Source organism: Phalaenopsis equestris, unplaced genomic scaffold (assembly GCF_001263595.1).
Source record: "Phalaenopsis equestris unplaced genomic scaffold, ASM126359v1 Scaffold000061, whole genome shotgun sequence".
Taxonomy (NCBI): Eukaryota; Viridiplantae; Streptophyta; class Magnoliopsida; order Asparagales; family Orchidaceae; genus Phalaenopsis; species Phalaenopsis equestris.
The window spans coordinates 1,500,607-1,514,064 of NW_018164503.1; the positions used below are offsets into that span (position 1 = coordinate 1,500,607).

General features: G+C 35.6%; 1 protein-coding gene across 2 annotated transcripts in view; it reads right to left on the reverse strand.

Annotated features, from left to right (window-relative positions):
• Positions 1 to 17: 17 nt before the first annotated feature.
• LOC110019563 (diacylglycerol kinase 1) overlaps positions 18 to 13,458 on the reverse strand; it is a 19,923-nt gene continuing 6,482 nt past the window's right edge. For both annotated transcript variants that reach the window (XM_020717281.1, XM_020717280.1), the window contains exons 4-8: positions 7,356 to 7,799; positions 4,933 to 5,052; positions 3,120 to 3,284; positions 2,636 to 2,773; positions 18 to 194 (exon numbers count right to left, since the gene is read on the reverse strand). In XM_020717281.1, coding sequence (XP_020572940.1) covers positions 45 to 194; positions 2,636 to 2,773; positions 3,120 to 3,284; positions 4,933 to 5,052; positions 7,356 to 7,799 — 1,017 coding nt within the window. In that variant the 3' untranslated portion in view covers positions 18 to 44. The remainder of the gene's footprint in view (positions 195 to 2,635; positions 2,774 to 3,119; positions 3,285 to 4,932; positions 5,053 to 7,355; positions 7,800 to 13,458) is intronic.

Consider the following 13,458-nt stretch of genomic DNA (forward strand, 5'->3'; position numbering starts at 1 on the left):
ATAGAAAGATAGATAGATATATAAGTTGAAGAGAGAAGAGAGCACTATGAAAGCCTAAGTGCCATTTCCTGAAGAAGGGCTCTCTTCTGTGAAGCGGTGATGACATGGTTTGTTTCTGCATTTTCAAGCACATCTGTGATTATAGCTGCAGCATGACCCAGAGGCTCCTCAGCTGCTCTCTTCAGCATGAACGCCTGATACAGATGATATAAAACAATTATTATGTCATAGTAAAGTCATAACACTCATAATACACTTACGAGATTTTAGAATCATATCTAACAGGGGCCATTGTGATCATATAATCAAAGAAATTCACTAGAAAATTTTTAGAACAACCAAAAACCATAATATAATTGAAATTAACAATACAATAAAAATTAGGGAGATTTATATACCACCCAATTCTTATGTATTTAAGTATCGAATACCTAAACTTTGCTTTATACATTTAGGTGCTGTCCTGCAATGGATTTAGCCCCCGAATTTCAGCTGTAAATCTTGCCAGATGGTCATTTTGGACAAAATAAAGCCGCATATTTGATAAATCCGTATCCACTCGCTGTGTAAATTTTCGGGATATAGCAAATCGGTTGCCAGACAATTTTCGGGATTTAACCTATTCAGGCTTTAGTAAATCTGAATTTATGGGATTTACTAAATCCTAATAGCTTAAATATGATCCGTTGCCAGACAACACTTGCACTACTCAAATCTTTTATGTCACAAACAAAAATACCACTATTTTAAATTTTTAAAAGTAAAATGCGCTTTTTCATGCATAGGTAAGATGACACAGATGTAAAAATTAAAGTTTAGTTGTTGGATATACAAATACATAGGGAATTGAGTGGTATATATGCAAATCTTCCTAAAAATTGATTGCAACTAATTTAAGTAAATGAACTCCGATCACAAAACAATTTTAATTGTAGGTGTGCGATAATGTATTGCTAAATGAAATAAATCAATATAAATATCTTACAAGAAATTATTTTATGATTACAGGAACTAAATTTAAGGAGGTGGAATATAAGGATTAAAAGGGCAGAGCAAATATTGCATTTTTATCTTTTAATAAGTACAATCATTCTCATAAATTTGATGCATTGACAGATATGTCATTTTATATATACATTTGGTGTTACTAATATTGCAACCTTGCCATTAAGAAAGGATTGAATAAATGATATTTGTTACTTGGGGCAGCTGCAGTTGTTTGAAGAAGTAGTTGTGAAGTTGTTGTAGTAGAAGTTGTTATTATAAAAGCTGCATGATTATTACAATTTTATTTTAATTTTGAAAAGTCAAATAACAACTTTCTGACAGCCACCACACTTTAATAGATCAGATTGAAAAAAATAGTTTTCTACAACAAAAATTTCTAGAAAGCATTAAAAAATCAGTTCCCTACATAGAGCTGTGGTAGCAGTCTGAAAAATAAAACAGTCAAAAAGCTGTTCAAAACGGATCCTAAAAGAAAGATAAAATTCATCTTATTTCAAAATCATGAATTGCCATTTTTCTAAAGTATATGTACAAAAAGATATGCAAAAAATATGATAAATGAATGCATAAATATTTTGAATAATACAGAGTTCACACCTTGCAATATTTGGCTCCCATGAGCAAGATAATTACTTGTTCACAGGTTTAAAAGATAATATAGAAATGTACATGCCTTAAATACTACAATAAGATGATGTCTTGTGATAGGTGTATTCTATTAAAATATAATGACCCTCAGCCCAACAATGCAAGTGTCATTATGAGCATTTTACCTATATAATGACAACAATAACACAATTAATTTAAAATTCTTAATCCCAAGCTAGTGATGGTAAGGGAGCTACAATAGACAAATATGGGAAGTTATTTCAAAGATAAGAGGCCACATCTTTTAATAGAACATAAGGACTAATTAACAAGTCATATAATTGTAGAAAATTTGGAAAAAAAAAAGTTCATTAGCTTAATCTAAGTGGAAAAAAAATTAATATATATATAATAATAATTTAAATAAAAACTTATTCTCAACCTGCCAATTTGAGATTTGAAGAAATTTTATTTTATAAACCTGGAAGCATCATCATCAAACATGAAAATAATCAATATGCTCCTTGAATTATCTACAAGGGTCCATTTTAGTCCTAAAATAATTAAAGTGTTAAATATAATCCCTTTATATTTCAAATAAGATATAAAATAGTTCTAAAGACGATACTGTTGTTTCATTTGAAAGAAATTTCATGCAAAGTTCATAAATTTGTAGATCAAGAAGATTAAAATTTTATTTATTAAAAACGCCATCATTTCGGACCTCCTTGTGAATTTCAGGTGAATTTTTTTTCAGATTAAAAAGTGACTCTAAATGTGGAACCACCCTTAGATCATATTTGAAGAGTAAATGGAATGAATTGGACACTTTGATGGGACTATGGCCCTTACAAATAGACATGAAACCATTTATGACCATTTTCTTATCAAATATGTACTATATTTTAGAATTTAAACGAGTATCATCCATAAATAGTTTTTCTTAAATGGTTTGTACGCATGCATTTTACCGATATAATATGCAAATTTTATTGCTATATAGACGATTAAGCAAAAGCTTGCATGATCTGAGGCTCACCTGACCATGATGTGATATGTTTAGTGTGCAAGGTTGTTGAACCCAAGGTTCGCCATCTACTTGAATTGGAAGGGGCGCAAAGACATGAATCTTTATAGATTGTCCTTGAGCCAGCCTTCTTGCTCGAGAAAGTCCAACCTTGAATAAAAGAAAATCATCATGTCAAACCAAATTATCCAATCCACAAATCAAAAATCACAAGTAATTTTAAATATTAATCTTGAATAAAAATAGTTCAATGTTAACATTTACATACATAAACTTCAATCTTTACATGCATGCCACCTTTCCTACTTATGAAAAGGTATGTTTCACTTTTTGAAAGTTAAAATGATGGTATTTTTGATGTGATGGAAGGGATTTGGGTGGTATAAATATAAAAAGTAAATTTTTATTGTGTTAGATATGTAAGTACATAAGAAATTAGGAAGTATGTATGTAAATGCCTAAAAAAAATCTCACTGAAGAACTTTAGAATGATTACCTGAAGCGTTCCAAGATGCCATGTTCCGCTGATGCTAACAACTTCGAGGATCTTGTCGTGCATCGATTGTGGATCAAAGTTGTCATAATGCTCATCTTCATTTTGCCACAGATCAACGCCTCCCATATAGCTACCAATATTGGCAAGAAGAACACCTTCAGCATCCTACAGAACAATTAGGGAACATAGAAACCTTTGAATGAACTATGTTCAAGTTTCGCATATTAAATCAACAGAAGTACCGAGCCTTCCTAAGAAAATTCAAATTTGGATCATTTATATAACTCAAATTATATGACTCATTGGAATCTCGTTAGTCCTTAACCAAGTTTCTTCAGGATTAAAAAATATATATTTGAATTTCACCTTCCGATCTTATCTCACAGGACTCCTATAGCCACCTTCTCATTGTTGAATTAACCTATAAGTCCAAATACAACTAGGGGCTTATAAACTCTAGCCTAACCTCGACAGTGGGTTCATTCAAGCTAATAAAAATTCGAAACCCACCTTCTGATCTTTCCACCTCCTCACCTAGCATCATTTTTAGAGAAGACAATTCTCCGCTCATTGTTAAGATCTCTCAAAAAGAGTTCTCAACTTCCTAGTTTTTGATTGATATAGAATTGAGTAGTAGAGAATCTCGGATATAAATTTGTTTCTATACTTCTTTCAACGTTGAGTATAAAAAAGGAAGCGAAATGACATTTCATGGGCCTACCATAGACCACATTAATTGGCTTGTAATCTTCAATGAAAAATCTTTTACAAAAAGGGGTAGTTATTTTCTTTAAGTGGGTGTAAGTGATTATAATTTACTTCACAAACTGAGTTTATATTGTTATTTTGGAAACTGGTTTTCATAAAGTGAGAAGTGAGTTTCATTCAAGAGGGATCTGAAATCATATAAATTTTGGTTTTTGCACAGTATTAATTATAAATAAAAGAATATTTAAGGAATGATGTGTTAGAATATTGCTTTTACTTATCGTAAGAATAAACTAATATCAAATTGATAAACTGGTGTCTATAAATGCAACCCAAACAATAAAAACTAGGTTTTTTAAAGGAATGGATTATTGCAACACAAACTAAAATAACTTAAAACATAATTCAATGGAACTCAACTCCAGAACTCTGGTTTAAACACTTCCAACCAAACAAATAACCCTTACAAAAGTGCATAAAGTCAGCTATCGATGACACTTGAAAATTTGTTCTAATATAAAACTAGCCCAGACATTAATAACGTTAAAGATAACTTAATTTAGTCTCTTAAAGCATAATATAGACACAGTCATTCCACATGCTAAAAAAATTAAAAGTATAGATTGCTATTTTGGACATGCAAACAACTGTATATAAAAACAAATTCTAGCATAAAAATCAAGGAATTTTTAAGAAAGTGAAAGCGAATATGGTGCTTGCAACTTTAACTAGTATCGTTTTAGCACGTGTTAATTTAATTTCGAGAAAAGTGACAAAAGGACCCCCTTGATGATCCCCCAACTCTTCGCAAGGGGGTCCTTTTAATTCCTCAGTTTATAGAAGTGCCAATTAAATCCACAAACTCTTTTAATATGGGTTAAAATACCGCCCAATGAGAACTATTTTAGCTCCCATTACAAGAGTTTGAGGATACAGAACTTTTACAAACTTTGGGACTAAAATGGCTAAATGTAATAAGTAGGGGATCATTTTGGCACTTTAAACATTTATTTTCAATTCATTGTGTCTCAGGACCATGGATGTGAAGAGTCAAGAAACAAGCATACACACACACATATACATTGAAAATAAGGTTGGAACAGACCTCGGGAACTTCTACTTCAGTGCCATCAACCTCTAGTCTGATTTGCCATGGAAAATCAGCAAATGTCCTGTCCATGATAAATTTAGCACCTTCTCGTGCATAGAGCACCTTGTTCAAAAACTGCATGAATCCGATCAATATTTGAGTTCTAGAAAATAAGCACAACTTAGTTCATAAAGTGTAATATGTTAAAAGGATGTGATAGAAGAGTAAAACATATAATTGTAATAAGAGAATAAATCAGATCTTAATGGAACCCTTGGGAGCCAAGCTTACATTGCTTTCAATGAGTGAAATGTTCTAAGAGGCTAGCATAAATATGGATGAAAGCAACTTCCAACAAAGAAACACCAACAGACGAGCCAAGCTCCCTCAATTTAATAACGATACCAAAAAAATTAAAAATATGCTTCAAAATTAATTGGATCTTCATTTCGAACCTCTGTTACCAATGATTTTGTGACATTATTGGTTTAATTAAATCTTTGTGAATATTTCGTAAACATTGCTAATTCCGGCCCTTTTCCACTTAGGTCATAATATTAATTCAAAGCTTCCCCATGTAAAAGCATTCCCTTTTCTCCCTGATGTACATTTATTATATCAAGCAGTGTTATTGCTAAAAATAAAGCCGAGATTTCTCTTTATCTTGATTAAAAAAAAAAAAAACCATTTTCAAGCTATTAGTGATTTGTTACTACGCATCCATCATTCCAAATGTATTTCTTAACTAGAAGAGCAGAAAATAAAATTTCTAGCATGTTTAATTAGAGAGGAACACCGGTTCATTCTAATCTAAACCTAATTTTCAAGTCATTTTGACTAGCATTATCAGCTTGCACCAACCTTCTTGTAAATGATCAAAATGCAACCTAAAGTTTTTAGGGGTGTATAATTTAGTCCCAAATGTTTTTAGGTCTACTTTGTCAGTAAATGATCAAAATGGAGTTTTTATGGTGCATTATTTAGTCCCAAACGTTTTTAGGTGTTAAATTTGGTCCCTCAGATCATCGAATTTTTATTTAACTGAAAATTAATGGTGAAAAACTTTTTATGAAGGCATTTACAACTTTTTAAGGCTAATTTCACTACTTAAAACAAGCTCAAGCCAATGAGATTGAACTTAAAAGTTCGAGATGTCCCATGAATAGCTTCCCTCCAGCAATTTCTATACAAAGAAATGAAAAAGTTGACAGCAAGTGCAGAACTAAATTGGTTTAGATTTAGTGAGTTGAGAAACTAAATTAAACACTTAAAAATTTTTAGACTAAAATAGACACAACTTCATATTCTTACCTTTAAAAGATATTGACTATACAAAAAGTCACCATCATAAACATAAATTCTTGGAAAATTATGTAGCTGTGAAACTGTGCAAATTGCCATGTAGTAATTAAAGGGGCATTTACATACATAACACTTCATTTCTATTTATTACAAATCTAACAACTAAATTTTATCTTGAACATTTATACCACCCAAATCTTATCACAAAAAAATACCATCATTTTAACGCTTAAAAAGTTAAATACATCTTTTCATGCACAAGTAAGGTGGTATGTATGTAAAGATTGACTTTATGTGTTAGATACGTAAATACAAAGGAAATAAGTGACGAAGGAGCATCCCACAATATTTCCGCGATCCAGGATTGCAGAATCCCACAGAACCACGAGATCCTACGATCCCGCAAGCTGAAATGGCGCTGCAGCGGAACTTTCCCCGCCTGTGCTGTCGTCAATCCCTTGTGGCCTCCTTTTTTTAATATTATTTTAATTAGGATTAGGTTTCTTTTGCTTGTGAACTATTTATATGTTGTTATTTTTTGTTTTAGTAGACTTATAGTTTTGTATTATATATTTTGGAGATTATAATCCTTGATTTCTATCCTAAGGAGTGTTTGTATCATCTTCTTTATACAAATGAAGTGTCTATAGCTTGTTCAAAAATAGGTGGTGAATCACATCGCCATGCCTCGCCGTTTCAAGGCTCTCTTTGTTGTTTTCAGTCCAGACAGCCATTAAACAACTCCTATCCTCTTCCAAATGTCGTCGACCTTACATATTATCATTCTCTTGCTATTTCACAACCACCTCCTCGCTATATCCTTTTTATGAACACCTTCTAAGAGCCCCAAAACAGTGTCAATCAGTAGTATGCGTGTAAATCTTCCAAAAATAAATTAAACGTGGCCAACACTCTTGAAGACTGGGCAAAATTTGATCTCTTAATCATATGGCAGACCAATTCACTATTGCAATACGAGCCAAATTAATTCCAGGCATCAACTTTTACTGCAACATCAGGTAACTGAAAACTACCTCAGAATACTTTCCATAAAAGTTTTTATTATGTATTATCATAAGATGTGCCTGATGGGAGAAAAAAAAATGCAAAACTGGAAACACAGTAAAATTAAGTACCTGGTTGTAAAATTTCTCGGGATTTTCTTCACGGAGATTATGAATTTCAAGAGCAACTTTTGCATCACACCCAATACCAAGATAGTTGTTCATAAACCGTGGAGGTCGGATATGTTTCTCATGTAAATCCTCTACGGTTATTGCCCATCTATCGAGAACAGTGACAGCTGCGTGCTCAATCTGCTCTAAAACAGACCACAAACCCCCCATTCTCTCAACAGCACCAAGACCACCTCCCCATGATAAAACTCTTGCAAGATCATTACCAGTGCCTGCAGGAAGAATTGCAACAGGTGGAGGAGATTCATAGTTCTGCTTATCTACAGCATCGAGCACCCAACCAACAGTTCCATCTCCACCACAAACAAGGATTCGAAAGTGCCGCACCTTTTTGAACAACTGTAAACCATGCTCAGGTCCCTGAGCTGAACTCAACTCAAATACCTAACATAATAATCACAAAGATAAAGTATAGCAGCTTAAACCTTACATTGGAAAGTAAAAATGACCAAAAAAATAGGGTGGCAATCAGTATATATGCTCAGATTAGAAATGATTAGCACATATATCATGCAGATCTCACATCAATCTCCAAAAATTGCAGTAGAAAAAACAGTTTCTCAAAAGCCCCAAAAAGTTTTTCAAAGTGAATGAAACATTAAAGAATTTTTTTAGCAAAACAAATCCATACAGTTGATCTCCCTAACCAATATTCTCTTCCAAGTTTAAGTCGAGCTGACTCAGATGTAGTAGATTAGACAAATTGCCCACAGTAACGAAACTTGTATTGAACATCACAAACAACAATTATTTTAGTATCTTTCATTGGTTTTGAGAGAAAAAGTTCAGTCTTTATTCAGCAGAAGGATCTTCCATATATGTTAAAAGAAGATATTATCAGTTAAATATGGCCTGCAGCATTATTTTGAAAGTTGTCCCAAGTATTTGGTGAAACTACTAGGAAGTTGTTCAAAACTAGGAAGATTAGTAACAATTTTCATGCTTAGTGTAACTAAGTCTTTTTTTCTGGGGACCTCTTGATATATCCAAGGAGAAGAATAAAAATTTCTTAAGATTTGTGTTTGAAAGCTTACATGTGATGACTAACAATTCCACGACAAAAAAAAATATAGAGTACGATAAATCAGATTAACTTACCAACTAACCAGTGATAACAAAAAACATCTTAAAATAATTCTTCTCCGCTAGCCATATTTTTACAACCAAAGAGACCAGTTTCCCCTTGGAGGTTATCAATATATTTTGTTGAGATAGGAAATACTTTATTATAACCAAACTAAGCACCCATAAGGTATTTAGAAAACTCTGATCTTTGGTTAGAAAACATTTTTAAGGGAATTAGGTATTACCTTTTAATCTTTCATTTAAAAAGAAAGACATCAACATAGGCTACTAAGTTAGTAGACTCAATCAAGTTAACAGACCCTTGGGAGTGTGATATTGTGAAGGCCAATCTCAACAAGATCTTATTAAATATATCAAATTTGATCGAAACCTTAGCAACATACCTAGAGATTGCTACATATAAAAAATTTTAACAAGGTCAGCATAGCGGAAGATAATACTAACATCCATTTGAAGTAATTTCTAGCCATCATTGATAGATATAGATAGCAGATCTTAAAAAAAATACGAAGTCTAAAAATAAGAGAGTAAGTATCAAAATAATGCATCTTGATAAGCCACCAACAAATTTTCATCATACCTCACGAATCTCAAAACATGACACAAATCTCGAGACAATCTTTTGAGCAAGAAACATTCAAACTTCAATTAAGAGTCATCCAGAGCTCTGATTTCAGTAAACTTATAGTCAAACTGACCGGTTTGATGAGACGGACCCAATGATATAAAAATTAGTCCAATCCGAGTCAAATCAAGCTCAAATCAAATTATTAAACCACTCTTGTAGAATTTTCGGACACATTTGGAAGGTCAAACGGATGTCCAATCTAGCGAGTTCATAGTCGAATCGAGCATCTCGATAAGACGAATCTAATGAGCCTAAGATTGGTCAATTCTGACATCGTTAAGACACTCAAATGTTCATATCAAATGTCATTTGGTCGAGGGAAGCTCTCAGAATCATCCGATCAAAATAGTTCATATTCATGCATTAATTGCACTCATAACACTATAAATAGAGACTCACCCCTCACATGAAAGAGGAGGCTGGAGAGAGAACTTAAGGCTTTGAGAAGGAGCTCAAGTCCAACATCATCCCTGACACCGCTGACCGTCGGCGACCACCGCTGACCTCCGTCGACCACCGCTGACCTCCGTCAATCACACATCACCGACCGTCATCGACTGTCGTTACCGACCGTCATCGAATGTCATTGACCACCGCCGATCACCACTGACCAGACGTCGTCAGTCGACGTTGCAACTTGGAAAATCTAGTAACTCTTTTCCCGTTTGTGGGAGAAGGGGTCTCTGTAATAATCAACCTACAATGGATTTTTATAACTGGGCAGACCCCGTGGTTTTTCCCTTTACAGATTTTTCACATAAAAATTTATAGTGTCATCACAAGTTGTTTCCCTTTCATTTGAGTGTGTGTTGAATCCTCGTGCAACGCCAAGCCGATAATTTGTTACTCTACCGCCACGAATTTTCTAACCCGCATCAGTTTAGCGTCGTCTGTGTCCGTGGGAAAGTTTCAATCCCACAATTGAAGTACTTACGCGGTTTAATACATGGCCACATGACACAATATTCGTGACAACGGAGCATCCCGCTCAAACACCCAACGTTTCAGGGAGCAGTCACGAAGCCAAGGGGAGCATGCTTTTTCATCTTCCCGCCCTTGAAGACGTTATCCCGCCAACGAAGACGTTTCGAGTACTTCTATAAAAGATTGAATGCGCAGAATGGAGGAATCTCAACTAGAGATCCTACAGCTCCTACGTGGGGATGAACAACCGCTGCCTACACCATTGAACGAAATTTGTATATCATTAACTCCGCGACTTACGAGAAACATATTGCTCGGAAGAACTAGCACTGGCCCCCCTCCTCAAGAAAGAACACTTTCTCTGTCAGGTAGTGATGTTGAACTCCTAGATACCGCAAGTTTCACTCATCAATTTCGAGCAGTTCACCTGACATCGCCACATCTTCTTGGCATTCCAGATGATGTCATTTGTAATAAACTACGACGCCTCGTTCGGCAAGAGTTCCCCTTAGAGAAAAATGATCGCTTCTACACTCACCGTAACATCCATGAATCCTCTCCCTTAGCGGATAAGGTCCTCCAACACCCCATTCTAACATTCTTCAAACTTCCAAACATCGATACATATGAAGGGATAACCGACCCCTACGAACATATTTATCATTATCGAACCATCATGCACATTCAACGTGCCTCTGATGTGCTTCTGTGTCAAGTATTCCCGGTTACTCTTAAAGGACAAGCTCGAATCTGGTTCTACACTCTGCCAAGGGTCATTGTAAACACCTTTAACGAGGTTGTCAGACTGTTCGTGGAGCAGTTCATCGCAAATCGAAGGATCGTCAAAGATTCATCCCATCTCTCGGGAATTCGTCAAAGTGAAGGAGAGTCGCTCAAGGACTACTTCCACAGATTTTCTACTGAAGTCTGTCATATTCCATGAGTGTATATGAAGTTACTAAGGGTAGTCTTCCTTTGGGGGCTCTGCCCAGGACCTTTTTACTCATCACTAATGCGAGTGACAGTTCGTTCTTATGCTGATATTGTCCACCGTGTTGAGACCCAAATCACTGAGAACGAGGCCATCAGGACATATAAAGAGCAGTTTGAAAAATTTGGGAGAAAGCGCAAGGATAACACTATAAATAATAATCAATCTTCGCAACGGAGAAAGTCCGAACAACAGAGGGATCGTGACCTCCTTTCTCAACCTACGGGCCAACAAACTGAATATCAACCCAAAAAAGAGTATACGCCGCTCAACATGTCACGTACCAACATCTTGATGGCCATAAAAGATGAGCAAATTGTTAAGTGGACTCACCTCCTAAAATCTAACTCAGGAAATCAAGAATAATATTGTCATTTTCATCGAAATCGTGAACACACCACTGAAGCGCGTAAACAACTGAAGGAAGAAACTGAAAGGTTGATTCAGTAAGGATATCTCGATCGATTTATGCAAAACAAACTAACTGGTAGCAATAATGCTCTCACTGGGGGGCAACAAACACAAAGGCAGCAACATGGAAGTCACCCAGTTGTGGGAAAAATTCAAACGATTGCAGGAGGTCCGTTGTTGACTGATCAATTTCTTATCACTACATCTGGTGAACCAGCACAGAAGGAATTACGCCTTGAACCTCACTTTTGATGATTCTGATTTAAGAGTCCGAGTACCCCACCAAAATCCTCTTGTCATTAGCGCAGAAATTGGCGAACCTTGTTACAACGTAAGGATCCTGATCGACAATGAGAGCTATGTTGACGTTTTGTTCCACTCCACTTTCCTTAGTTTGGGATTGAGAAGGAAAAGACTCCAACTTACATCTAGGCCACTATAAGATTTTGATAATCAACCAGTAAGAGTCGATGGAACAATAAATCTTCTTGTTTTCATGAGAGATTTTCCTTGATAGATAACTCGCTCAATCCAATTCATCGTTGTCAAGTCAGAATCAGCATACAATGTCATCTTCGGGAGACCCCTACAAATCATCTTTGGCATCATGACTTCTATGCTACACTTGAAGCTCGAGTTTCTAACTCCAACAGGGGTCGGCGTCGTGCGAGGAGATCAATAGATAGCACAATCATGCTACCTCAAGCAAGCTTAGCCACACCCATAAGTGACACTTAGCATCGAAAAATTTGATCTTCTAGATGAAGGTATATCTCAACGAGCTTCTCCAGTGGAAGAATTGGTTCACATCCAACTTTCTAATGAACACCCATCGAGAACAGTACAGCTTGGTTACTTACTCTCCGATGAGCAAAGGTCAGAATATGTAGATCTCCTCCAGAGGATCGATACATTTTTGCATGGACCCCGACCGACATTTCTGGAGTTGACCCTGAAATAATCATGCACTCTTTAAAGGTAGACTCGACATTTAAATTGGTCATCCAGAAGAAGCGCAATTTTGTCATAGATCGCTCACAAGCTATAGAACAAGAAGTCAACAAACTTCTCAAAGCAAAGTTCATACGGGAAGAACATCATCTTGTATGGCTGGCCAATATCGTCATGATGATAAAAACTAGTGGTTTATGAGTATGTGTCGATTATACAAACCTCAACAAATCTTGCCAAAAAAGATAATTTTCTCTACCCGCGCATAGATCAACTCGTCGATGTCACGTCTGGACATCAGATGCTAAACTTTATGGATGCATACTCAGGGTACAATCAAATAAAGATAAACCCAATGGATGAGGATGCCGCCTTTTTTCAAACAGATAAGGGTTTATACTGTTATCAGGTTATGTCATTCTGACCAAAGGAATATATGTTGAGATTTTCATAACTATTTTTCACTGTTTTTTTATGATATTGCACTTTAAAGAAAGATATTTTTGATATTTTATTGCAGGTATGATGAATTATGGTCATTGGAGCAAAAAGATGCAAAAAGAAGCGAAGTTGGAGCGAAAAGGACCAAAATGTAAAGATTTGAACTAAGGCGTCGACGACGAGCCCAACGGCGCTGACGGCGAGATTTTCCCGAGACTCCAGACAAATAATTAAGAAGGCCCGCCGACGGCGCCCTCGAGGCCGCCGACGGCGAGATCGACAGTTATTTCCAAAGGTGCATTGAATGTGGACAATTTTTGGAGGAATGCTTAGGCAACTCTTGGGAAAACTCTTCTACAACTTTAAAAGAAGACTTTGGTCAAAAATTGGAGGAGGAAGGCTCTAGAGTTCAAGGAGTTGGAAAATTAGAACAACGTCCAAGAGCCACAATAGTGTGTAGAGAGTTTACTTTAGGGTTAGATTGTGAGGAATTCTTCAAGAGATTTTAAGAGTGGAGGGAAAGTGAGAGATTTCTTCCTCCTTGCCGCTTCGAAGAGGAATTCTGTGTGTTGTAAAGAAAGAAAGAGATTCAGAGGAACTTTGAGGAGTTT